Source organism: Pongo abelii, chromosome 18, assembly GCF_028885655.2.
Source record: "Pongo abelii isolate AG06213 chromosome 18, NHGRI_mPonAbe1-v2.0_pri, whole genome shotgun sequence".
NCBI lineage: Eukaryota > Metazoa > Chordata > Mammalia > Primates > Hominidae > Pongo > Pongo abelii.
Window position 1 is genome coordinate 88951652 of NC_072003.2, and position 26444 is coordinate 88978095.

Consider the following 26444-nt stretch of genomic DNA (forward strand, 5'->3'; position numbering starts at 1 on the left):
AGGCGTGGTGGCGGGCACCTGTAGTCCAGCTACTCGGGAGGCTGAGACAGGAGAATGGCATGACCCGGGAGGCAGAGCTTGCAGTGAGCCGAGATTGAGCCACTGCACTCCAGCCTGGGCAACAGAGCGAGACTCCGTCTCAAAAAAAAAAATGAAATGACCACCTGTTCCTTGTCAAACCAGCCCTTTAAGTTACAACAAAAAGAAAGCCCTCCTCCTGCTCCACGTCCACACTGAGCCTGGTGTCTGTGGCCCTGTCCTGGCGTTTTAGAGGCCGGTCTGGAGACTCACACTCATCCCCCTCAGCAGCTGGGCCACCAGCAGCCGCATGGTGGCCTCTGCTGGCTTCCCTCTTCCTGGTGCTGCAGATCAGAGAAAGCAGCCCAGAGTGGGCACCAAGACACCCCAGGCTTTACTGGAGCCTCTTGGAGAACCAGCCCCATGCCTTGGTCCTGCCAGGATCCTTACCTTCTGGCACTGCTGCAAAAGCCGCCTCCCTCCTCCCTGGCCTCTCTCGAGTCTGTTCTCCTGTCGGCAGCCAGTCATCTTTTACCACAGGCTTATTAGTCCTCAGCAGCACTCGCTGGCCACTCCCCACTCCCCTGCTACCTGGCCACACCCTGGCCATCAGTTAGTTGGACTGCAAGCTTGTCCAGTCCAAGAGACTAAACAGTCCAGTCGAGCCACTCCCAGATTCCTGACCCTCAGTAACAGTGAGATAAGCATTTGTTGTTTTAAGTTGCCACGCTGGCGAACTTGGAATGCACTGCCCAGGGCTGTGGGGATTCCCGTCACGTGGAGAGGACATAGGCTGTCCCTTCCAGGTCCTTAAACACCTGTCCAAAGTCCCACACCCAACAATCTAAAGAAACACTGAGGAATACATGATTATTTAGTCATGCTCAAATTCCTGTACAGGTTTCTTGCTAGTAGAAACGGACTTTCCGCCGGGCTTGGTAGCTCACGCCTGTAATCCTAGCACCCTGAGAGGCCGAGGCAGGTGGATCACCTCAGGTCGGGAGTTTGAAACCACCCTGACCAACATGGAGAAACCCCGTCTCTACTAAAAATACAAAATTAGCCGGGCGTGGTGGCGCGCGCCTATAATCCCAGCTACTTGGGAGGCTGAGGCAGGAGAATGGCTTGAACCAGGGAGGTGAAGGTTGTGGTGAGCCGAGATCGCGCCATTGCAGTCCAGCCTGGGCAACAAGCAAAACTCTGTCTCAAAAAAAGAAAAAAAAAAAGGAATGAACTTTCCATCTTCTTTTCTTTCTTTCTTTTTTTTTTTTGAGACAGAGTTTCGCTCTTATTGCCCAGGCTGGAGTGCGATGGCGCGATCTCGGCTCACAGCAACCTCCGCCTCCTGGGTTCAAGCCATTCTCCTGCCTCGGCCTCCAGAGTAGCTGGGATTACAGGCACGTGCCACCACGCCTGGCTAATTTTGTATTTTTAGTAGAGATTTGGATTTCTCCATGTTGGTCAGGCTGGTCTCAAACTCCAGACCTCAGGTGATCCGCCCACCTCGGTCTCCCAGAGTGCTGGGATTACAGACATAAGCCACCGCGCCTGGCCTTTTTTTTTTTTTTGAGACGGAGTCTCACTCTGTCGCCCAGGCTGGAGTGCAGTGACGCGATCTCGGCTCACTTCAACCAACACCTCCCGGGTTCAAGCGATTCTCCTGCCTCAGCCTCCCAAGTAGCTGGGGTTACAGGCGCCTGCCACCACACTCAGCTAATTTTCGTATTTTTAGTAGAGAGGAGGTTTCACCATGTTGGCCAGGCTAGTCTCCCAACTCCTGACCTCAGGTGATCCACCCACCTCGGCCTCCCAGAGTGCTGAGATCACAGGCGTGAGCCATGGGGCCCGGCCTTTTTTTTTTTTTTTTTTTTTGAGACAGAATCTCACTCTGTCGCCCAGGCTGGAGTGCAGTGGCGCGATCTCGGCTCACCACAACCGCCACCTCCCAGGTTCAAGCGATTCTTCTGCCTCAGCCTCCCTCCTAAGTAGCTGGGATTACAGGCGCCTGCCACCACACCCAGCTAATTTTCGTATTTTTAGTAGAGACGAGGTTTCACCATGTCGGCCAGGCCGGTCTCCAACTCCTGACCTCAGGTGATCCAGATCCAAGCACCTTGGCCTCCCAAAGTGCTGGGATTACAGGCGTGAGCCACCACGCCCAGCCCCATCTTTTAAAGAAGAATAAAATCTGGTTGTACATGGATGAGTAAAGCCCAGTTAACAAGTGATATGAGAAGAAACTGTTTCCTAAGAAAAAGCTTCAGGAAGAAAATGTACTAAAATTTAGAGATGAACTTGTTTATTTTCAAGCATTCCACAAGGTAACATGTTTTATGTAAGACATTCTCATATTCAACACATACCTTATTGTCCTGCCTGACTTCGCTTCAGCAGGAGGAGTTGCCGTGGGAGCAGCTTTGGCCGTCATTATGGGTGCTGCAGTCCAAGAGCTCTGGAGGCCAGGCTAACTGCAAAAGCAAATGTGCTTAAAAAAAATTTTAAGTTTAGTTGCTGCCAAATTTGCAAAGAAGCAAGTATGTAATTATTTGTTCAGATATTAATAAGGAAGGCTAGATTTTTTTTTTTTTTTTTTTTTTTTTGAGACAGAGTCTTGAAAACTCTGGCGCAATGGCTCATGCCTGTCATCCCAGCTACTCCAGAGGTTAAGGCAGGAGAATCGCTTGAACCTGGGAGGCAGAGGCTTCAGTGAGCTGAGATCGCGCCACTGTACTTCAGCCTGGGCAACAGAGTGAGACCTAGTCTCAAAAACGACAGGGTCTCACTCATCAGTTAGGCTGGAGTGCAGTGGCACGATCTTAACTCACTGCAGCCTCCACCTCCCAAGTTCAAGCGATTCTCATGCCTCAGCCTCTGGAGTAGCTGGAACTACAGGCATGTTGCCACCATGCCTGGCTAATTTTTTTGTATTTTTAGTAGAGAGTTTTGCCGTGTTGGCTAGGCTGGTCTTGAACTCCTGACCTCAAGTGATCCGCCTGCCTTGCCCTCCCAAAGTGCTGGGATTACAGGCGTGGGACATAGCACACAGCCAGAAGCCTAGATCTTTTTTTTTTTTTTTTTTTTCAGATGGAGTCTCTGCCTCCCAGTTTCAAGCGATTCTCCTGCCTCAGCCTCCCAAGTAGCTGGGATTACAGGCACCTGCCACCATGCCCGGCTAATTTTTTCTATTTTTAGTAGAGACTGGGTTTTACCATGTTAGCCAGGATGGTCTCATTTCCTGACTTCGTGATCTGCCCGTCTCGGCCTCTCAAAGTGCTGGGATTACAGGCATGAGCCACCGCCCCAGCCAGCCTAGATCTTAAAATCAAAAAAAGTCCCAAAGATCACCTTCTGTCTCTGGAATGTTAAACATTACTATTTGATAGATGAGGCAACTGAAGTTTGTAGATCACCTTGCCTGAAGTCCTTCAGCAGACAGCAGGAATAAGGGACAGAGCCCAGGATGCTTCTGCATTAACAGGGAACAAAGGCATGGGGCCTCTTCTCTGTCCACCTTCCCTTCCCACAGCCCAGGCTGAAAGGGCTGCCCTAGGCACTCCTGAGGACTCCTCTCTGATGGGGCTAGAGCTGAGGGAACTTGGGGTTGGTAGCCATCCAGAGACCTAAGGCGTGCCCTGACCTAAACCAGGAGTCACCAAGAGACTGCCTCTCTAGAGAACAGGCGGGGAAGGGAAGTCACACCAAGTCCAAGTGCAGAGTTCAGAGGGCTGAGGAGGGGTGATGCGGAAGTACAAATGAGCAAGCAGCAGTTAGGCAGGGCAGAAAGAACACACAGGGCGGAGAAGGGAAAGCGAACGTCCTGCTCTGCTGCAGGCTCTGAGGGCAAAGGCAGACCCGGGAGCCCACTCTCCTACAGATCCTTCTTGAATCCAAATCATGGAGCAAAACAAAAACAAAACCCCCAAACCATGGGGCACCCGAATCCTTAAACAAAACCCCTACTGCTTGAGGCTACGTGAGCCTCTGCTGCTGCCACTACAGCGGGGGCTGAAGCTGAGAGCTGAGAGTCGTGGTTCACCCGTAGGGCCTGGGATGCAGCCAGCCTTCAAAGCACGGTTGTTAAAGAGATGAGTTTGAATAAATGCATAAATACTCTGTTCCCATACCCTCATTTCCCATGACATCCCAGTAATAACTCTGGATGCCAAGGCTTCCTGGCTCGTCAGTTGCCCTCACACACATTTATTGCATTTTATCTTTATAACCACCCTGTGGGAAACCCAAGGCTGATATTAGCCTTGCTTTGCAGATAATTATCATCCCCATTTTACCGCTGAGAAGATTGAGGCTTGAGGAAGTTAATAACTTGCTTAAGGTCATAGGCCAGAAGAGACAGAACCCAGTGTTCTTTCCCCAGAGGAGGCCTCTTGCCAACACCCCACACTGCTTCTGATGAATTGCCAGGAAACAATTTTAACTTATCTCAAACAATATTAATAGGACTACACTTAAACTCTTCCCAAACACATGCAAATGTGTGCCCTCAACCCTCTCTCCAGCCTTGTCCCGTGACCAACCCAACCAAACTTCCGAAAGGGTTTTTTGTGTTCTAGGAAGTGACCGAGCCCCACAACCCTTTATGCCTGTGCGTTCAGAGGATTTGTGACCTTTTTTTTTTTTTTGAGATGGAGTCTCGCTCTGTCGCCCAGGCTGGAGTGCAGTGGCGGGATCTCGGCTCACTGCAAGCTCCGCCTCCCGGGTTCACGCCATTCTCCTGCCTCAGCCTCCCGAGTACCTGGGGACTACAGGAGCCCGCCACCGCGCCTGGCTAATTTTTCGTATTTTTAGTAGAGACGGGGGTTTCGCCGTGTCAGCCAGGATGGTCTCGATCTCCTGACCTCGTGGTCCGCCCGCCTTGGCCTCCCAAAGTGCTGGGATAAAGGGCGGGGGGGGTGCGGGGAGAGGGAGGGGGAGGGCACCGCGCCCGGCCCACCTGTTGTCTTTCAATCAGGGAAAGAAAAAATAGTGGAGGAGGAAACGGCAAGGTTGGATTCATTGCGAAGGCTGACTGTACAATAAGAAGCAAAAGGAAAAGCGGTTCAGTTGTGAAAATCAGTGTCACCCCTGGGTGTAGGGGAAGGTCCTCTCCACAAACCAACAGAACACCTCCCCAGCCCCGAGCACCTCTGCAGAGGCACCCGGCCCACTGGAGGGCTGAGGGCGGATAACCACGATAACTGAAAACACTTTCCTGAGCGTTTCGGGGCTAAGGAAGAGGGAGGATTACACGCAGCCCACTGGCTTTGCAACCTCGTCTGTAGTGGTGGAGTGAGTGCAGGTCCAGAAACCAACCATACCGGCCTCGAAATTCTGCCCTAACTTCGGAGCTGTAATCCTAGGCAGGTTACTTTTAATGCTTCTGAATCTCTTTCTTTCCATGTAAAATAGAGGTATTGTATTCGCAGCACAGGGTTGTATTACAGGGGTGTTCGACACGGAGCTAGGCACTCGGTGATGATGGCTGTCGTTACCAGCATTCACTGTTATGAACGTGCGGAATACAGAAAAGCATAAAAATAAATAGGTCACCCTCATCCTACCTCTGTAACAGACCATCTAGTCTTTGCTTTTCCTACTCAACAAGCTTTCCAGCTCTTGGCGTCAGCTCTAGACCTAAGGCGGACGGAGGAAAGGGTCGGGGTGGCGGAGAAGCCCGCGCGCCTGGGAGCCCACGAGGGACCCTGCCCGGGCCCGGAGGGCGGACCCCGAAGAGAACAGAGCCTCTTCCCTGGCTTCCAGAGGGCGCCTCCCCGCTTCCTACGATGGGCTCGCGCAGCGGCCGGGGCAGGACCGAGGCTCGAAGCGCCTCCGAGGTGAGCCACTCCGAGGGAACAGGACGGAGCGCTCCTAAGTCAGAGCTCTGCCGGAGGAGCTCTGCAGACGCCTGCCAGGCCGCGCCGCGCGCTCCCCGCCTCACGACCCTCCTCCTCCGGGGCTGCCCTCCCTGCGGCGGCTGCAACTCCAGTCCTCGTCCTCGGGTGGCTCAAGACGCAGGAAAACCGCCCCCTTCCTGAGCTCCTCAGAACCGAAGGGGCCCTCCCGACCCGAAGCCTCCCGCGCCGCCCTCCTGAGCGCGGGCCTCTCCTCGCAGGCGGGATTCCGGCCCGCGCCATCCGCCCTCGCCTGTGACCGAACCCTGCGGGTGACGGAGGCTGCCGGGCGTGAGGCCCCTCGGCGCGGGCGGAGCACGACCACGCAGCCACGACCCGGCCGGTTATTCACCCGCCAGGCCCTGGAAACACAAAGCCGGCTTCAAAAAAAACCAGGGCACCCGCAGTCTCCTCGCAGACGCGCGCGTCCGTACCCGGGCCTCAGGCAGCCACGACGGAGGCGGGCTCAGGCTCGGGGGTGCGGCCAGCGGCACCCGGGCGCGGCGGGGCGGAGCCGTGGGGGCCGCGCAGGCGCCACGTCAGGCCCCGCCCACCCCGCCGCGCAGGCGCCCTGTAGCGGCCCGCAGATCACGCAAGCGCGGCTTTCAGGCCAACATGGCCGTGCTGCTGCTTCTCCGTGCCCTCCGCCGAGGTCCAGGCTCGGGTCCTCGGCGGCTGTGGGGCCCAGGCCCGGCCTGGAGTCCAGGGTTCCCCGCCAGGCCCGGGAGGGGGCGGCCGTACGTAGCCAGCAGGCCTCCGGGGGACCTCGCCGAGGCTGGAGGCCGAGCTCTGCAGGTAAATCCCCGCGGCGTCCGGGCCCCACCTCCCGCCCTGCTTCTGTTCTGTAAGGCCCAGCCCGGCGGGGCGGGTCGGAGGCCGCCTGGCCCCTGCGGCGGGGGAGCCTGCGCGTGTGGGCCCGCGGATCCCCCAGCTGTGGACCTCCGCGCGGAGCGACTGTTGGGGCCCTGGAGCGTGGGCGCTGGGCGCGCCGGGAAGAGGCAGGGCTGGGATCCGTGTAGTCCTCGGCGTGGACTTTCCCAACCCCTCTGTTGTGTGTGGATGTTCTCCGCCTGTCTCCCTCGCATTTTAAAGTGGAATCCAGTAACGGTTTCCGGCGTAGCACTAATTTACAGTCCGCGCCTGTGGATCGATTCTGTCACCAGGAATTCCAGCGCCTTCCAGTTAGGGTGGTTATTGCCGAGTAGGGGGTCCAGAACGTTTTTGTGTCCGCAAAATGTCCTGCAGCTGCATTTTGCTGTTGTCATTTAGCTCGGCACGTTATTGATACAAAGTCATTGAGCACCCCCTGTAGGGAGGCCTTGTTTCAGGTTCTGCTAAGGATAGGATAGCATCTCCTCCCGAAAACCAGACCCTGTGTCCTTGAGCTTTTGGGCTGATGTTTTTTTCTCCTAGCCCTCGCCTAGGAGCTTAGCCCACACCTTTTAGGTTGTTGTTTATTCGGTTATTTTTGAGACAGAGATCTCGCTCTGTCCCCCAGGCTGGAGTGCAGTGGTGCGGTCTTGGCTCACTGCAACCTCCGCCTTCCGGGTTCAAGCGATTCTCCTGCCCCAGCCTCCTGAGTAGCTGGGATTACGGGTGCGCGCCACCACACCCAGCTAATTTTTGTATTTTTAGTAGAGACGGGGTTTCACCATGTTGGCCAGGATGGTCTCGATCTCTTGACCTTGTGATCCGCCTGCCTCGGCCTCCCAAGGTGCTGGGATTACAGAGCGTGAGCCACCACGCCCGGCCGTAAAACATATTTAAATGGGAAAATGTTTATCTTGAAAGAAGAACGCTGAAAGTATATACTTGTTAACTGGTTTGGTACCTGGAAATGTTCTACAAGGAGCCACTCTCTGGTGACAGCAGGAGCCCCGGGTCTGGGCAGCCACTGCGGCCTTTGGAGAGCTGGGCTGCTCCCTTTCCCCTGCAGAAGCTTCAGGCCATGGAATAGCAGCCAATGTACTTCTGTTTTGTTTTCTTCTTCTTTTTTTTTTTTTTTTTTTTTTTTTTTTGACAGTCTCGCTATGTCGCCCAGGCTGGAGTGCAGTGGCCTGATCATGGCTCCCTGAAGCCTCTGCCTCCTGGGCCCAAGCAATCCTCCTGCCTCAGCCTCCCAAAGTGCTGGGATTACAGACATGAGCCACTGTGCCTGGCCACTATCGTGATTTTTGTTTATTTGTTTGTTTTTTGAGATGGAGTTTCCCTTTGTTGCCCAGCCTGAAGTGCAGTGGTGCTATCTCGGCTCACTGCAACCTCCGTCTCCTGGGTTCAAGCCATTCTCCTGCCTCAGCTTCCCGAGTAGCTGAGATTGCAGGCGTGCACCACCACACTCAGCTAATTTTTGTATTTTTAGTAGAGATGAGGTTTCACCATGTTGGCCAGGCTGGTCTCGAACTCCTGACCTCAGTTGATCCACCCGCCTCAGCCTCCCAAAGTGTTGGGATTACAGGCGTGAGCCACCACGCCTGGCCAATTACTGTGTTTTAACCTGTTTACTTGCTTTTGACATTTTGATGTTACCTAAAGCTTTGAAATATTGCTCAGACTATTCATATTTCAGGGCAATGTAGATATTACAAATGATTATATATTTGAACTTTTAAAAACGATTTTTAGTCTGCATTGCTTTGGTACTCTGTAATGTTGGTGTGACCTCCAGTATTGGTTTTTTTTTTCAGAGCTTACAATTGAGACTGCTAACCCCTACCTTTGAAGGGATCAACGGATTGTTGTTGAAACAACATTTAGTTCAGAATCCAATCAGACTCTGGCAACTTTTAGGTACGTATCTGTTGAAAGAAGCAGCTGAGCATGACTGCACAGTTATCGCCTCAGCTACTCAGGAGGCTGAGGCCGGAGTGTCGCCTGAGTCCAGGAGTTCAAGGCTGATGCTGCCACTGCGCTCCAGCCTGGGCGACAGAAATGGCAAGGCAGAGATTGTTTTCTTTTTTTATTTTTTTTTATTTTAGAAACGGGATCTCGCCCTGTTGCACGGGCTGGAGTGCAGTACAATGGTGTGATCAGAGCTCACTACAGCCTAGAACTCCTGGGCTCAAGGGATCCTCCCCCCTTTGCTTCCGGAGTAGCTAGGACTACAGGCGTGTACCATCACACTTGGCTAATTATTTTTTGTAGAGACAAGGTCCCATTTTGTTGTCCAGGCCCAGAGGGGCCTCTTGACTCCCTTATCCACCAGTTGCAGAGCCTTGACCTCTTAGGCTCGAGTGATCCTCCCACCTCAGCCTTCCGTAGAGCCAGGACTCCAGGCACACACCAAAGCGCGTAGCTAATTTTTGGGGGGTATTTTTTGTGGAGATGGGGTTTTGCCACGTTTCCCAGGCTGGTCTTGAATTCCTGGACTCAAGCGATCAGCCTGCCTTGGCCTCCCAAGGTGTTGAGATTACAGGCGTGAGCCACTGCATCTGGCCAAGTTGTCCTTTTTTTAAAAAAATTCTGCTGTATTCCAGTAATTGGGCTGCTTGAAAAAGGTTTTTCATGTTATCTAGTCAGCTGCAAGAATGTTTAGTAAGGATTTACAAAGTGGCTACAGATGTTTTATATCCACACAATCACTAAAAATACCCTGCAAATAATTCGCTCTTCAATAAATCATTTAATGAAACCTTGTGACATTCTTTGGTCTCTCTTGGTTTTAGGTTAAAGAACCTGAAGGATTGACACCTCTCACTTTTATTTCACGCTCCCCTTTATGGAGTCGGAACAGGGAAAAAGTAAAATATTTCTCCTCCTAACCGACATTAAACAGCCTTATGCCAACACGTGGGTAGGGAGAGTGCCGTGCCCACTGGCTGGCCGTGTGTCAGCAGCTGGCCCATCTGCTGTCAGTGTTTAATGTCAGCCCTCGGGTGCCCGTGGCTGTGAAACAGGAAGCACATGCTTCAGCCCCCTTAACGCCTGAGGTTACATGCAAGTGGCAACCGGGGTCATTTCATTGGTGAACCCCTTCATGTCTTTGTGAAGAAAGTTACATTTCAGGTCATGGTTGTGAAACTTTCCCTATTTGTATTATTATTTAAGATAGGGTCTTGCCCTGTTGCCCAGGTGCAATCTCTGCTCACTGCAGCCTCAACCTCCTGGGCCCAGGTGCTCCTCCCACTCAGCCTCTTGAGTAGCTGGGAAGTCAGGCATGTGTCACCACGTACAGCTACATTTTTGTTTTGTTGTTGGTGGTTTTTTTTTTAAATTTATTTATTATTTTTTTTGAGACGGAGTCTTGGTCTGTCGCCCAGGCTGGAGTGCAGTGGATCGATCTCCGCTCACTGCAAGCTCTGCCTCCCTGGTTCATGCCATTCTCCTGCCTCAGCCTCCCGAGTAGCTGGGATTACAGGCGCCCGCCACTACGCCCGGCTAATTTTTTGTATTTTTAGTAGAGACGGGGTTTCACCGTGTTAGCCAGGATGGTCTCGATCTCCTGACCTCATGATCCGCCCAACTCGGCCTCCCAAAGTGCTGGGATTACAGGCGTGCGCCACTGCTCCCGGCTTTTTTTAAGAGACGAGATTTTTTTGCGCGTGTTGCCCTGGCTGGTCTTGAATTCCTGGACTCAAGCCATCCTCCTGTCGGCCTCCCAGAGTGCTGGGATTACAGGCGTGAGCCACTGCACCTGGCCTCCCCCATTTGTAAACGCTGATTTGTTCAGATTTTGAGACAGAGCTCTGTGTGAGGAGTGTCGTGCCGGCCCCTCTTGGTGGTGGCTGGGCTGCTGCTGTTGCCACTTGTCTGGAAGCCATTTGTGAGTCGGAGTCTGGCTCTGTAACCCAGGCTGGAGTGCAGTGGTGTGATCTCAGCTCACTGCAACCTCTGCCTCCCGGGTTCATGCAATTCTGCCTCAGCCTCCCAAGTAGCTGGGATTACAAGCGCCTGCCAACACCTCTGGCTAATTTTTGTATTTTTGGTAGAGACATGGTTTCACCATCTTGGCCAGGCTGGTCTTGAACTCCTGACCTCGTGAACCACCAGCCTTGGCCTCCCTAAGTGCTGGGATTACAGGCATGAGCCACCACGCCTGGCCTGTTTAAGTTCTTTTAAAGCAACTTCATATATTAAAGGGATTTGTGATATTTTCCCAAATTTGTGTTCATAACTATTTTTTATTCCCTCACGTTAGCAATTTAAATAGCAAAGATATTTAACATCATAAGTTAAAATAGTTTGTTATTCTGTAATTAGGAAATACTGGACTAAGTGATATAGGAAATGCTTTAGTTCAAATTAATAAATCTTATGGATATAAGTAGGTTTTTCAGATGGTTTCTGTTTTGCTTTGGTTATTTAGGAGTACACTGTTGTCCTGTATGCCTCCCCTGTGGTTGCAAAACTCAATTGTTAAATCCTTTCTCTGTTTCTCACAGGTGGTACTTTGTATTTTAACACCTCAAGGATGAAGCAGAAGAATAAGGAGAAGGATAAGTCGAAGCGGAAGGCGCCTGAAGAGGACGAAGGTATAGTCATCTGATGTTCTTCAGTCAGTGGCTGCCTCTGGCTGTCTTTACATCTCTGTTCTCCTTTTAGCAAGGTGAAACCAGTCTGGAAAGTGGGGAGATGGGCCGGGTGCAGTGGCTCACACTTGGAATCGAAACGCTGTGGGAGGCCCAGGTGGAAGGATCACTTTTGTGCCACATAACGAGACCCTGTCTCACTACAAATTAAAAGGCCGGGCGTGGTGGCTCACACCTGTAATCCCAGCACTTTGGGAGGCTGAGGCAGGCGGATCACCTGCACCCTGGCCAACATGGTGAAACCCCGTCTCTACTAAAAACAGAAAATTAGCTGGGTGTGATGACGCACGCCTGTGATCCCAGCTACTCGGGAGGGTGAGGCAGGAGAATTGCTTGAACCTGGGAGGTGGAGGTTGCTGTGAGCGGAGATCACACCATTGCACTCCAGCCTGAGCAACGAGAGCAAAACTCCGTCTCAAAAAATTAAATTTAAAAAGACGCTATCTATACAAAAAGAAAAGAAAAAAATAATTGGCCAGGCGTGGTGGTGTTCACCTGTAGTCATAGCTACTCAGGAGGTAGGAGGATCGCTTGAGCCCAGGAGTTGGAGGCTCAGCTTCAGATTCACAGCCCCAGGGGGCATAAGGGTCGAACTCAACTTCAGGAATGCTTTGCTTTTGGATCCTTGAGGCCTCTCGCCGGAAATCAGCGTTGTCAGATGGACGCCCTGCTCAGCGGAGCTCATCTTTCTAGAAAGGCACCTGGCCTTGGAAAGTGAGTGAGGAACTGTCATGAGGACTTTTTTTCCCGTGTTGCTTTTCAGGAAAGCTTTCAGGATGTGGAAATGATGGTTCAGCTATTGGATGATGGGATTATTATTGTGAATTCGAGTTTAGCAGGAGTTTGTTTCAGGAGTGACGTCCTGCTTGATTGATTTTGGGTCAGACGCTGCATTTGCCAAGGCCAGGGACAGCTTTACTCTGTGCGAGAGGAGCTCTGACTCTCCCTACTGGGCTCTCGAGGGGAGGTATAACTGCGGGAAGGGACACCAGTGTTTCGCAGGTGGATTCAGTTCAGGTGTTTCTGGCTTTAGGCTCATCTTCAGCTTACTGTTGGTTTTACAGTAAGTGTCAGTGCTTACAGCTGCTCAGAACTATCTTCTAAAAGACTTCTGAATCTTCATACAAAATTGTTCTGAATTGATTTCAGGGCTCTTCCCCTGTATTCTTCAACATTTCAATAAAGTGTGTCCTTTGATCTTTTTTTTTTTTTTTTTTTTTGGCCAGAATCTCACTCTGTTGCCCAGGCTGGAGTGCAATGGTGCAATCTCAGCTCAATGCAACCTCCCCTTCCCGGGTTCAAGCAATTCTCCTGCCTCAGCCTCCCAAGTAGCTAGGATTACAGGTGCTTACCACCACAGCCTGCTAATTTTTTGGTTTTTGTTTGTTTGTTTTTGAGACGGAGTCTCGCTCTGTCGCCCAGGCTGGAGTGCAATGGCGCAATCTCGGCTCACTGCAAGCTCCGCTTCCTGCGTTCATGCCATTCTCCTGCCTCAGCCTCCCTAGTAGCTGGGACTACAGGCACCCGCCACCACACCCGGCTAATTTTTTTGTTTTTTTATTAGAGACTGGGTTTCACCGTATTAGCCAGGATGGTCTCGATCTCCTGACCTTGTGATCTGCTCGCCTTGGCCTCCCAAAGTTCTGGGATTACAGGCATGAGCCACTGCGTCCGGCCATCTTTCTGTATAGTAGAGATGAGGTTTTGCCATGTTGGCCAGGCTGGTCTCAAACTCCTGACCTCAGGTGATTCACCCACCTTGGCCTCCCAAAGTGCTGAGATTACAGGTGTGAACCACCATGCCCGGCCTTGACCTTTTTTTTTTTTTTTTTTTTTTGAGACGGAGTCTCACTCTGTCACCCAGGCTGGAGTGCAGTGGTGTGATCTCAGCTCACTGCAAGCTCCGTCTCCTGGGTTCACGCCATTCTCCTGCCTTAGCCTCCCGAGTAGCTGGGACTACAGGCACCCGCCACCACACCTGGCTAATTTTTTGTATTTTTAGTAGAGACTAGGTTTCACCGTGTTAGCCAGGATGGTCTCAATCTCCTGACCTTGTGATCTGCCTGCCTCATCCTCCCAAAGTGCTGGGATTACAGGCGTGGGCCACCGCACCCAGCCCTGGACCTTTTTTTTTTTTTTTAACTTTTATTTTTTATTTATTTTTTTATTTATTTTTGAAACGGAGTCTCGCTCTGTTGCCCAGACTGGAGTCCAGTGGTGTGATGTCGGCTCACTGCAACCTCTGCCTCCTGGGTTCAAGCAATTCTCCTGCCTCAGCCTCCTGAGTAGCTGGGATTACAGGCATGCACCACCACACCCAGCTAATTTTTGTATTTTCAGTAGACACAGGGTTTTGCCTTGTTGGCCAGACTGGTCTTGAACTCTTGACCTCGTGATCTCCCCACCTCGGCCTCCGAAAGTGCTGGGATTACAGGTGTGAGCCACCACGCCCGGCTGACCTTTTTATAAAAAAAAATTTGCCAGGTAGGTGCGGTGGCTCACACCTGTAATCTGAGCACTTTGGGAAGCCAAGGTGGGATGATCACTTGAGCCCAGGAGTTTAAGACCCTCATTTCTATTATTTTTTTTTTTTTTCTTTTTTTTTTGAGATGGAGTCTTGCTCTGTCGCCAGGCTAGAGTGCAATGGCACGATCTCGGCTCACTGCAACCTCTGCTTCCTGGGTTCAGGCGATTCTCCTGCCTCAGCCTCTCGAGTAGCTGGGACTACAGGCATGCACCACCACGCCCAGCTAATTGTTTGTATTTTTAGCAGAGACAGGGTTTCACCATGTTGGCCAGGATGGTCTCGAACTCCCGATGTCAGGCGATCTGCCCACCTTGGCCTTCCAAAGTGCTGGGATTACAGGTGTGAGCCACCGCGCCCAGCCTGGAGTTTCACTCTTGTTTCCCAGGCTAGAGTACAATGGCATAATTTCAGATCACTGGAACCTCTGCCTCCTGGGTTCCAGTGATTCTCCTGCCTCAACCTCACGAATAGCTGGAATCACAGGCATGCAACACCATGCCCAGCTAATTTTTGTAGTTTTGGTAGAGACCTGGTTTGACCACGTTGGTCAGGCTGGTCTCAAACTTCTCACCTCAGGTGATCCACCCGCCTCGGTCTCCGAAAGTGCTGGGATTACAGGTGTGAGCCACCACGCCCGGCTGTTCGTTTTTTTAATAAAAGAAGAAAGGCAGATCACTTGGGGCCAGGAGTTCGAGACCAGCCTGGCCAACATGGTGAAACCCCTTGTCTACTAAAAATACCAAAAAAAAAAAAAAAAAAAAAAATTAGCCAGGTGTGGTGTACGTGCTTGTAATCCCAGCTACTCCAGAATCTGAGGCATGAGCATCGTTTGAACCTGGGAGGCAGAGGTTGCAGGGAGCTGAGATTGTGCCATTGCACTTCAGCCTGGATAATAGAGTGAGACCTTTCTGTCTCAAACATAAAAAATTAAGAAAGAAAAGGCCGGGCGTGGTGGCTCATGCCTGTCATCCCAGCACTTTGGGAGTCCAAGGCGAGCAGATCACGAGGTGAGGAGATCGAGACCATCTTAGCTAACACAGTGAAACCCTGTCTCTACTAAAAATACAAAAAAAAAAAAAATTAGGCATGGTGGTGGGCACCTATAACCCCAGCTAGTTGGGAGGCTGAGGCAGGAGAATGGCATGGACCCAAGAGGCAGAGCTTGCAGTGAGTTGATATCGCGCCACTGCACTCCAGCCTGGGCGACACAGCAAGACTCCGTCTCAAAAAAAAAAAAAATTAAGAAAAAAAAGCAACAGAGTGAGACTCTGTCTCAAAAAAAAGAAAAAAAGGAAAAAAAAGTCGTAAGAGAAAATATATTTCCTATTTATGCAGTGGAAGCGGATCACCATAAAGGGCTTCATCCTCATAGCCTTCACCTTGAGTGGGCTGAGGAGGAGGACGGAGGGGCTAGTCTTGTTGTTTTGGGTAGCAGGGGTGGAAGAAAATCCACGTGTCCATGATCATACATAGCTCGCTCCTGTGTTGCTGAAGGGTCACCTGTCATAGAAGAGGAAAGAATTGTGTGGCCTGTGCGGATTCTGCATTCAGCCTTGTGTGTTGTGTTACGGTTATCCAGGGACATGTGTGGCTCCACTAATAACTCTGATTCCTGGAAGGAATGGCATGGCAACCTCCGTTGCCATGGCAAGGCAAAGCCATGGCAACTTCCTGGTTATCACTCTTGGCATGTGGTAAGTGCTTATGCAGTGAAATCCTAGTTGTTGCTGCATTGGCAGGTGCCTTGGCTTGAGGAAGGGCAGGCAGTCACCATGCCCCTGGCTCTCCTGGGCCCTGCACCTGCTTATGGATGAGGCTGCGCGTAGCCGACTTGCATGTCTCTCCTGCATCTGAGTGATTGTCTTTTTTTTTTTTTTTCCTGAGATGGAGTTTCGCTCCTGTTGCCCAAGTTGGAGTGCAATACCACGATCTCGGCTCATTGCAAACTCCACCTCGTGGGTTCAAGCAATTCTCCTGCCTCAGCCTCCCGAGTAACTGGGACTACAGGTGCCCGCAACCATGCCCGGCTAATTTTTTGTATTTTTAGTAGAGATGAGGTTTTACCATGTTAGCCAGGATGGCCTCAATCTCCTGAAGTTGTGGTCTGCCTGTCTCGGCCTCTCAAAGTGCTGGGATTATAGGCGTGAGCCACCGCGCCCGGCCAAGTGATTGTTTTATGTTTATTCTGTTTTGGGTTGAACTGTAGTTTGCTTTGAGAAAATAATGTCTGTTAAATTTGCGTCAGAGGATAATTGTTTACTGAGCCAAATAATCTTTCTCGTGAGAACCTATTCTGGGTTTCCCCTGGGCCCTCTGCTGTGGTTGCGGCAGGAGTTGGTTTGTGTGGGTTTTCAGGACTGCTGACTTGATCAGACACACACAGCACAGTCCCGGCCCTCGGGCAGGACTTCTCCATGGTCGGATGTTCAACTGCATCATGTCTGTTCACATGAAGATTGTTTTGCCACTTCCTTAAATGAAAGAACGATACTGAATGTGGCTTAGAAACAGGTTTGCCAGCCGTGCAGAATGATTGTAAGTAGTGGTTGCCCAAAAAGTATTTGCTTGGAATACCACTCACTGATAATGCAGGTGAACCTGGAAGGAATTACACAGAGTGAAAAAAGGCCCCACTCGCTGATAACACGGGTGAACCTGGAAGGAATTATATGGAGTGGAAAAAGGGACCACTCACTGATAACACGGGTGAACCTGGAAGGAACTATATGGAGTGAAAAAGGGCACCACTCACTGATAACGCGGGTGAACCTGGAAGGAATTACACGGAGTGAAAAAAGGCCCAGCTCACTGATAACGCGGGTGAACCTGGAAGGAATTATGCTGAGTGAAAAAAGGCCCCGCTCACTGATAACGCGGGTGAACCTGGAAGGAATTATGCTGAGTGAAAAAAGGCCCCGCTCACTGATAACGCGGGTGAACCTGGAAGGAATTACACGGAGTGAAAAAAGGCCTCGCTCACTGATAACACGGGTGAACCTGGAAGGAATTATGCTGAGTGAAAAAAGGCCTCGCTCACTGATAACGCGGGTGAACCTGGAAGGAATTACACGGAGTGAAAAAGGCCTCGCTCACTGATAACGCGGGTGAACCTGGAAGGAATTACACGGAGTGAAAAAAGGCCTCGCTCACTGATAGCGCGGGTGAACCTGGAAGGAATTACATGGAGTGAAAATGGCCGACCCGAAAGATCACATTCCGTATGATTTTCAGTTTTTTATACAGCATTCTCTAAAGACAAAAATTAAAGAGATGGAACACAGATTCGTTGTTGCTAGGGGCTAAGGATGGGGCAAGGAGACAGCCCGAGGGAGCCTGTGGTTGGACTGCCTCAGCTGTGGTGGGCACATGAGTGCACACACTGCATGTCACGGGATGACCCCAGGGAGCTTGGTGGACCGTCGTGGTGGGAGAGCCTGGCTATGATACTATTCATAGTTTTGTGAGATGGAACCCCTGGAAGCAGGGGGACAAGGTATTGCTCTGCGTCATTTCTTTTTTTTTTTTTTTTTTTTGAGTCAGGGTCTCCCTCTGTCACCCAGGATGGAGTGCAGTGGCTCAATCTCTGCTCACTGCAACCTCCACCTCCTGGGTTCAAGCGATTCTCCTGCCTCAGCCTCCTGAGTAGCTGGGATTACAGGTGCCCGCCACCACGCCCAGGTAATTTTGTTTTTAGTAGAGACGGGGTTTCAGTATGTTGGTCAGGCTGGTCTCAAACTCCTGACCTCATGATCTGCCTGCCTCGGCCCCCACAAAGTGCTGGGATTACAGGTGTGAGCCACTGCGCCCGGCCTGCTGTGTGCCATTTCTTACAACTACATGTGAAGGTACAGTTACTTCACGGTCAGAAATTTAACTAGAAAAAAAGCAGTTGCTAACATTTCTTTTTTTTTTTTTCTTTTTTTGAGACAGAGTTTCGCTCCTGTTGCCCAGCCTGGAGTGCAATGGCGCAATCTCGGCTCACCGCAACCTCCGCCTCCCGGGTTCAAGCCATTCTCTTGCCTTAGCTTCCCAAGTAGCTGGGATTACAGGCATGCGTCACCACACCTGGCTTTTTGTATTTTTAGTAAAGATGGGGTTTCTGCATGTTGGTCAGGCTGGTCTCGGACTCCCGACCTCAGGTGATGCACCCACCTCGGCCTCCCAAAGTGCTGGGATGACAGGCGTGAGCCACCGCGCCCGGCAGCAGTTGCCAACATTTTCACACAGCTTCTTGTGGAGAAGGCCCCTTTCCACTGTGAAGTGTGAATGCGTCAAGGTGGAGCCCCTGCCCTGGAGGCCTCTCGTCTGTCAGGGTCAGCTGTGGCGCTCGGGGCTGCTGTCTTCAGGGGCGGTTTCCGAGTGGGATGAGCCTGATGTGGCCCCTGTGGCTGCTTTCTTGAGACTCAGTGGGATCAGCCGTTTGTTTTTCGATGACTGATTGAAGTGAGTTATGTGATCATAATATCTAATTGTCAACAGTTGACTTTTTTTCCTCGAAGAGGGATTTTGGCAAAAAAACTTGCCAGTGGTCCTGCAGGCTGCCGTCCACGAGGTGTGCATATGAGGCTCAAGAGGCATGTATGTTTCCTGAGCGCCTTGGCGGACAGCCTCAGGAACACAGGCAGCAGGTGCTGAGGTCACACTCCAGTTCTGTGTGAGCTGGCGGCTCATCTGAGCGTCCTGAATAACCGTCCTGGAAGCACACAGGAGGAAGGTGCCTGCAGCCCTGGGTGCGCAGGCACAAATGGCCACAACACTGAAGGCGTGGCTGGAAGAGGTGCGTCAGGCAGCTCAGTGGAAGGGACACGCTGGGCGTTTGGGTTGGACAGAAGTTAGGGACTTCATGGGAAGGAGGTGGGGGGTCTTGCAGGCAGAGGAAGTGCCTTTTATACCTAGAGTGCTTTTGTTTGTTTGTTTGTTTGTTTTGAGATGGAGTTTCGCTCTTTGTTGCCCAGGCAGGACTGAAGTGGCGCGATCTCAGCTCACTGCAACCTCCGCCTGCCATGTTTAAGCGATTCTCCTGCCTCAGCCTCCCTAGTAGCTGGGCTTACAGGCGTGTGCTACCATGCCCAGCTAATTTTTGTATTTTTAGTAGAGACAGGGTTTCACCATGTTGGCCAGGCTGGTGTTGAACTCCTGACCTCAGGTGATGCACTCACCTCAGCCTCCCAAAGTGCCTGGATGACAGTCGTGAGCCACTGCGCCCAGCCCCAGCTAAGTTGTGATTTTTTTTTCCCCCGTGTAGAGATGGGTTTTCGCTATGTTGCCCAGGCTGGTTTCTAACTCCTGGACTCAAGTGATCCGCCTTTCTCGACTCCCAAAGTGCTGGGATGACAGGCGTGAGCCACTGGGCCCGGCTGGAATTTCTTAAGGTTCGTTTCCTTAGGTTAAAGTTTCAGAAGTAGGATTTTTGAATTAAAGAAACTAAATACTGTCTATGGCACTTGATACATCTTGCCAGGCGGTTATCAGACAGGGTTGTACTGGTTTGCGCCACCCCAGAACATGTGCAAGGCCTGTTTGTGGACCCTCCTTGGCCTGGCTCTCTAGGTCATCCACCTGCGTGTGCTCACAGAGCATATGGATTTTCCCTGCGGTGCCTTCACTTGTGGCTGGAAGAGGCTTCTCTGTGATCCTGTGTCTTGGGTGCTCTATTGGCCTCCTTCCTGCCACCGACGAGGCCACGGAGGCCAGAGAGGGCTCACTGAACAGCGAAATGATTGGAACCTAAGGAGCTTCAACAGAAGGTGTCATGATGGGGCTAGGCTCTCCCGAGGGCTGTGTGGCCTCAGCGTCTTGTTGGGCAGATCCTGCTCCCTGACGCAGCGGGGCTAAGAGCCAGCCTGTGTCACACATCTGTAAATTAACATGCCTGGCTGACCCTCACTGGAGAAGGGCTACACGTTTGTGACGAAAGCAGAAGAGGTGTTTATTGTAGACCAAATCCAAGCTGTCATTTTACTTTTATTAGAAATTCTTTGGGATTTGGCCTATAATCCCAGCACTTTGGGAGGCTAAGGTGGGAGAATCACCTGAGCTCAGTCGTTTGAGACCGGTTTGGGCAACATAGTGAGACCTCATCTTCTACTCAAATTTAAAAAATTAGCCGGGCGCAGTGGCGTGCACCTGTACTCCCAGCTACTCGGGAGGCTAAGTTGGGAGGATCACTTGAGCTCAGGAGGTCGATGCTGCAGTGAGCCCAGATATGCTCATGGAGCGCTGTGGGTTTCTCCTGTAGTGCACTACTGCACTCCAGCCTGGGTGACGGAGAGAGACCCCATCTCAACAAAAATAAAAAAGAAGAAAATGGGACACTTGATACAGTCACAGAGCTTCTGAAGGAGCAGCGTGGGTGGTGATTCTGGATCATCCCTCCAGGGCAGCTAGAGTAGCTGCTGGGAAGTATTTCTCTCAGTTTCCCAGGAGCAGTGTGGGTCGTGATTCTGGATCGTCCTTCCAGGGCAGCTGGAGTAGCTGCTGGGAAGTATTTCTCTCAGTTTCCCAGGAGCAGTGTGGGTCGTGATTCTGGATCGTCCTTCCAGGGCAGCTGGAGTAGCTGCTGGGACGTATTTCTCAGTTTCCCAGGGCGCCCCGTGTTTCTAGTAGAAAACACAATTGGTAATTAAATATTGGAAGTAGTTTCTAACAATTAGATACTCACCTGATAACATAAATTTGCTCTCTGAAATAAGCAGTGGGCTTTATATAATTGCCTTTGTGAATATGAAATTTAAGTATTAGGTGCACGATTAGGATCGATTGTAACAAAACACAGTGATATCTAAAATATACCTTCATATTTTCAAAGCAATTATTTTGCCACCTTTTCAGTAGGTTTCATTTTGCATTTTTAAGCTAATTTAAAAATTGTTTGAATTTGTCTAAAATGATTGTTGGAAAGGAAGATGGTACATGGGACGTGCCCAGGCCTGGCTTTGATCCCAGCGTGAAGCCCCCCCAGACAGTGCAGGAGGAGCAGAGCTGTGAATCGCAAGAACACGTGAGCCTCTCGTCCCCGCTGCTGGGTCTCTGGCGGTTTGTCCGCAGGCGCAGGTGTTCTGGAGATGGTGTTGTTCCCGTTGCTGGGTCCGTGGCGCTGTGTCCACAGGCGCAGGTGTTCTGGAGATGGTGTTGTTCCCGTTGCTGGGTCCGTGGCGCTGTGTCCACAGGCGCAGGTGTTCTGGAGATGGTGGTGTTCCCGTTGCTGGGTCCGTGGCGCTGTGTCCACAGGCGCAGGTGTTCTGGAGATGGTGGTGTTCCCGTTGCTGGGTCCGTGGCGCTGTGTCCACAGGCGCAGGTGTTCTGGAGATGGTGGTGTTCCCGTTGCTGGGTCCGTGGCGCTGTGTCCGCAGGCGCAGGTGTTCTGGAGATGACGTCGTTCCCGCCGCTGGGTCCGTGGCACTGTGTCCGTAGGCGCAGGTGTTCTGGCGATGGCGTTGTTCCCGTTGCTGCGTCCGTGGTGCTGTGTCCACAGGCGCAGGTGTTCTGGAGATGGCGTCGTTTCCGCTGCTGTGTCCCTGGAGGTTTGTCCGCGGAGGTTTGTCCGCAGGCGCAGGTGTTCTGGAGATGACGCCCTCCCCAGAGCTGGAGGAGAGACTGACCTGCCTAGGGGGTTTGAAGGAAGCCTGTTGGGAGCCTGCCTGGCTGCAGGACTGCTCCCCACCTGGGGCCAGGACTGTGGGAAGTGACCCCTGCAGGCATTTTGCCCAGTGGCCATCCTGGCTGTCCTTTTCTCCACCATGCCCTCCTCAGAGGCGTCTCCCTGGCTTTGCTGCCTGGCGCTGCTTGCCACGCCTCCTTGCAGGCCTCCATGAAGGGTGAGCGAGCGCCTGCTGCTCCAGATCCTCTCTGTGCTGGCCCCAGGCCGGCCTTGAGTCGGTCTCCTGCTGCCTGCAGGGTGCGTGTCCACCTCCCCTTGAGGTATCCCAGTGTCTGGAGAACAGGGGCTGAGTGTCTTTTCCAACTTCTGAGAGCTAAGCATGATGCCACCGTGTCTTCAGTAGAGTGTTAATAACTGAGGAAGGTGATTTAGAAGAATTCACCTGATGCTTCTCATAAAGAGTTGGTCTCTGGGAAAATTCTAGAGTCATGTGGTCTGGAGTATATGCCTTTAGACTCAACAATGTATCTGATATTTTTAAGTTCTATTTTCAGATGTTGTTATAACCTACAACTTTCTGTTAAATGTTAGTCATTCTGATGAGTAAAAAGTTCAGAATGGTTGTTGAGTAGGGAGAGAGAAGGCACAAGGGTCTTCAGTGGGGTTGGGAAGGTATTATTTCTTGAGGCAGGTTGTGGTAAAAGATATTTGTTCTAATCGTTTTTAATAACTTACATGTATGTTTTGATATTTAGTATTTGATCAAACTCTAAGCGACTGGATTCATGGCCATCGTGAGTGTGCACTTTGCAGCAGGAGAGCTCACTGCATCTGTGACGGCTCGGACGGCCTGGGACGGTCATTTGTTTTCTGAGACAGGGTCATGCTCTGTCACCCAGGCTGGAGTGCAGTGGCGCAGTCATGGCTCACTGCAGCTTCAACCTCCCACCTCGGCCTCCCGAGTAGCTGGGACCACAGGCGTGCACCGTTGTGCCCAGCTCTAAGTGTTTCGATTTAGAAATGGTTTCCTCTTATCTCAGGTGGGAACCACTCCTGCTCCTCGCTGAAGTGACCCCAGCGAGTGAAGTGTGGGTGACCTCGAGCAGCACAGCGTTAGTCTTTGTCTTTGATAACTTCAGGGAAGAATTGGAGGAAGTGCAGGATCTTCTGTGCAGGACACTGCCCCTCCCTGTCCAGTTGAGCTTTCCTGAAGAAGCTCTGGATGTCGCCCGTGTCTGATGCTCATGTGTTCGTTTCTCCCTTTTGCTTCTCTGCCGGCTCAGAGGAGAGGAGACGCCGTGAGCGGGACGACCAGATGTACCGAGAGCGGCTGCGCACCTTGCTGGTCATTGCGGTTGTCATGAGCCTCCTGAATGCTCTCAGCACCAGCGGAGGCAGCATTTCCTGGAACGACTTTGTCCACGAGATGCTGGCCAAGGGCGAAGTGCAGCGCGTCCAGGTGGTGCCTGAGAGCGACATGGTGGAAGTCTACCTGCACCCTGGAGCCGTGGTGTTTGGACGGCCTGTGAGTGAGGGCGCGGGCTTCTGTGAGTGAGGGTGTGGGCGCTGGCTGGCAGCCTGTGAGTGAGGGTGTGGGCTCCTGTGAATGAGGGTGTGGGCGCTGGCTGTTGCTATCCTTTTGGATACCTGCAGTTGAGGGCCTGCTTCTTTCTCATGCAGGGACCTCAGCCCATTGATTTGCATTTATTTGGTTGTCTTTGTCTTTGTCTTTGTTTTTGTTTTTGTTTTTGAGACAGTCTCGCTCTGTTGGCCCAGGCTGAAGCGCAGTGATGTAATCTTGGCTTACTGCAACATCTTTCTCCTGAGTTCAAGGGATTCTCCTGGCTCAGCCTCCCGGATAGCTGGGATTACAGGCGTGCACCACCACGCCTGGCTAATTTTTGTATTTTTAGTAGAGATGGGATTTCTCCACGTTGGGCAAGGCTGGTCTGGAACTCCTGACCTCAGGTGATCTGCCCACCTTGACCTCCCAAAGTGCTGGGATTACAGGCGTGAGCCACTGCGCCCAGCCAGATCTGGTAACTTTAGATTCCAAGAGTGCATCAGAACATGTGCTTGGAGCAATTTAACCCTGGATAATGTGTGGACCAGTGATTAGGAAAGTGGTCTGGGGTTGGTGTGGCCCACCCCAGGGTCTGGAAATGACCGTGGCCTCCACCAGAGCTTCTGCCCCTTTGCTGGGTTACTCAGGATGCAGAACGCTTTTTCCTTTTCTTTTGCTTTTTTTTTTTTTTTTTTTTGAGACAGAGTCTCCCTCTGTCATCCAGGCTGAGATGCAGTGGTGTGTGATGTCGGCTTACTGCAGCCTTGACCTCCTGGGCTCAGGTGATCCGCCCACCTCAGCCTCCCCCGTAGCTGGGATTGCAGGCGCGCACCACCACACTTGGCTAATTTTTAAATTTTTTGTTTTTTTGGAGAGATGAGGTCTCACTGTATTGCCCAGGCTGGTCTTGAACTCCTGGCCTCAAGTGATCCTCACACCTTGGCCTTCCAAAATGCCAGATCACAGGCATCAGCCACCACGCCTGGCCCTGTCTTGCTATTTTTAAAAACAGGAAAACCTGTTCTTAAAATACACCATGGCTAAGTGCAGAAGACAGTGCTCATTCACGTAAATCCTCTGGTGGATGCCTGATTATTTCAGCCTGGAAGGTTATTTTAACCTACAACACTATGCTCAACTCTGGACGAGTCACCTGATAAAACAGCTGCCTTAAAGAGAAAATGCTCAGAATTCTGTCTTAGCAGTTTGGGGTGTGAGTGAGGGAGCAGCAGGTGCCATCCCTGCCCCTCATCCCTGTCCTCTGCTGGAGTCTCCAGTTAACCTCAGTCCTGCAAGTCCATCTGTGTCCTCCATTTGGGGTGTTGCCATCCCGTCATGCTGAAATCTGAGCTAAACGTGGAGTTTACTTAGGAAAACACTGCGTTTGGAGAATCGTGTGCCAGGGAGACGGACCCGTTGGTGTCCTGGTGTGAGGGATGAACAGTCTCAGGTTTTGTGGTTAAACATGAACCCTCTGTGGCCGCCGTTTCCTAAAACATCTGTTTTTGGCCATAGTCTTGATTTTGCCATCCTCAGTCCCGTGCTGCAGCCTCGCCGGCCTCTGGGGGAGGCTCCTGCTGTGTCTGCAGGCGTAGCTGAGTCCGAGGCGCACATCAGACTTGGGGCTGTGAGCTAACATGCGGACACCCCTCCATTTCTTAGTTTTCCTATGAGTGGAAAATAGAAAGTCTATCTGTTGAAATTTTATTTCTCAAATTGTGGTTGAGGAAACTAAAATTGTTTAGACTTGCAAGTACAGATGCTCCTTGAATTAGGATATTTTCAGCTTCCCAGGGGCTCACTGGGAGATAGCCCCATCGTAGGTCAAGGAGCTTAGTGTGCATATTGCTTTCACACCGTTGTAAAATGGGAAGACCGTAAGTGGAACCATCGTACATTAGGAATCACCTCTAGTTTCTGAATGGTGTCCTCTTCACAGTGCTGAGGTTGTCATTACCGTGAGTTCCAGGCAGGCTCTCTGTTGACTGTGGGGTTGCCCGTCTGTCCCTGCGTGTTTCTCATGGTCCCCTCTCCTTTCTGCCCCCCAGCGACTAGCCTTGATGTACCGAATGCAGGTTGCAAATATTGACAAGTTTGAAGAGAAGCTTCGAGCAGCTGAAGATGAGCTGAATATCGAGGCCAAGGACAGGATCCCGGTTTCCTACAAGCGAACAGGATTCTTTGGAAAGTATGTTGGACGTATTTGTTGACACTTGAACTAAACCTAACTTGGCTTTGTAATGTGAGAAACAGATTGCAAACAAAAATCTCAAACTGTCTTTGCCTATAATTAACTAGACTTTTTAGTGGGAGGATTAAATAAATATAGACGTGAGTGATACAATGCCAGGAAATTTGGAAATACAGTCATCACTGGGTATCCATGGGGGCTAGTTCTAGGACTTCCCAAGGATACCAGCACCTGAGGATGCCTAAGCCCCCGACGTAGATGCCGAAGTCTAAGCCCCTGACGTAAGAAAGATGCCAAAGTCTAAGCCCCCGATGTAGGATGCCGAAGTCTAAGCCCCCGACGTAGATGCCGAAGTCTAAGCCCCTGACGTAGGATGCTGAAGTCTAAGCCCCTGATGTAGGATACCGAAGTCTCAGCCCCTGACGTAGATGCCGAAGTCTCAGCCCCCGACGTAGGATGCCGAAGTCTCAGCCCCCGACGTAGATGCCGAAGTCTCAGCCCCCGACGTAAGATGCCGAAGTCTCAGCCCCCGACGTAAGATGCCGAAGTCTAAGCCCCCGACGTAAGATGCCGAAGTCTAAGCCCCCGACATAGGATGCCGAAGTCTAAGCCCCTGATGTAGGATGCCGAAGTCTAAGCCCCTGATGTAGGATGCCGAAGTCTAAGCCCCTGATGTAGGATGCCAAAGTATCAGCCCCTGGTGTAAAATGCCGAAGTCTTTGTATGTAACCTAAGAACATCCTCTGATATGCTTTAAATCATCTGTAGGTTGGTAATGATACCCAGTACCCTGTAAATACTATTTCAATCGTTGTAGTTTAGGGAATAATGTCAAAAATGTGTCTGTGCATGCTGAGTATAGACGCACGTTTTTCCCCAGATATTTTCATTCTGTGCTTGGTTGAACCTGCAGAGGTGGAACCTTTGGCTGTGGAGGCCAACCATGTGCAAGTCTGTTGGAGTTTGTTTAGTCACTTTCTTTAGTTGTCTGGCGCTTCTGCATTCACATTCTTGTTTAATTTTCACTGACTGTGCTCTTTGATGAAAGCTTCCGAAATGGTCAGATTGAGTGTGCAGATGCTGGAGATAGCTAGTGATCTGGCCAGCCTTGGACAATAACAACATTCAGAT

General features: G+C 51.4%; 1 protein-coding gene across 7 annotated transcripts in view; it reads left to right on the top strand.

Annotated features, from left to right (window-relative positions):
* SPG7 (SPG7 matrix AAA peptidase subunit, paraplegin) overlaps nt 1-26444 on the top strand; it is a 68497-nt gene that overhangs the window by 10456 nt on the left and 31597 nt on the right. For 5 of the 7 annotated variants that reach the window (XR_008514756.2, XM_009251061.4, XM_054534327.2 and 2 more), the window contains exons 1-5: nt 6464-6701; nt 8591-8693; nt 11285-11374; nt 22842-23083; nt 25171-25310. Coding sequence is in view for 6 of the 7 variants with exons in the window: in XM_009251061.4 (XP_009249336.1) it covers nt 6522-6701; nt 8591-8693; nt 11285-11374; nt 22842-23083; nt 25171-25310 (755 nt within the window). In the remaining variant the exon portion in view is untranslated. Of the gene's footprint in view, nt 1-6447; nt 6702-8590; nt 8694-11284; nt 11375-22841; nt 23084-25170; nt 25311-26444 lie in introns of those variants that run through there. The other 2 variants (XM_002826767.6, XM_054534326.2) reach the window with 2 other exon arrangements.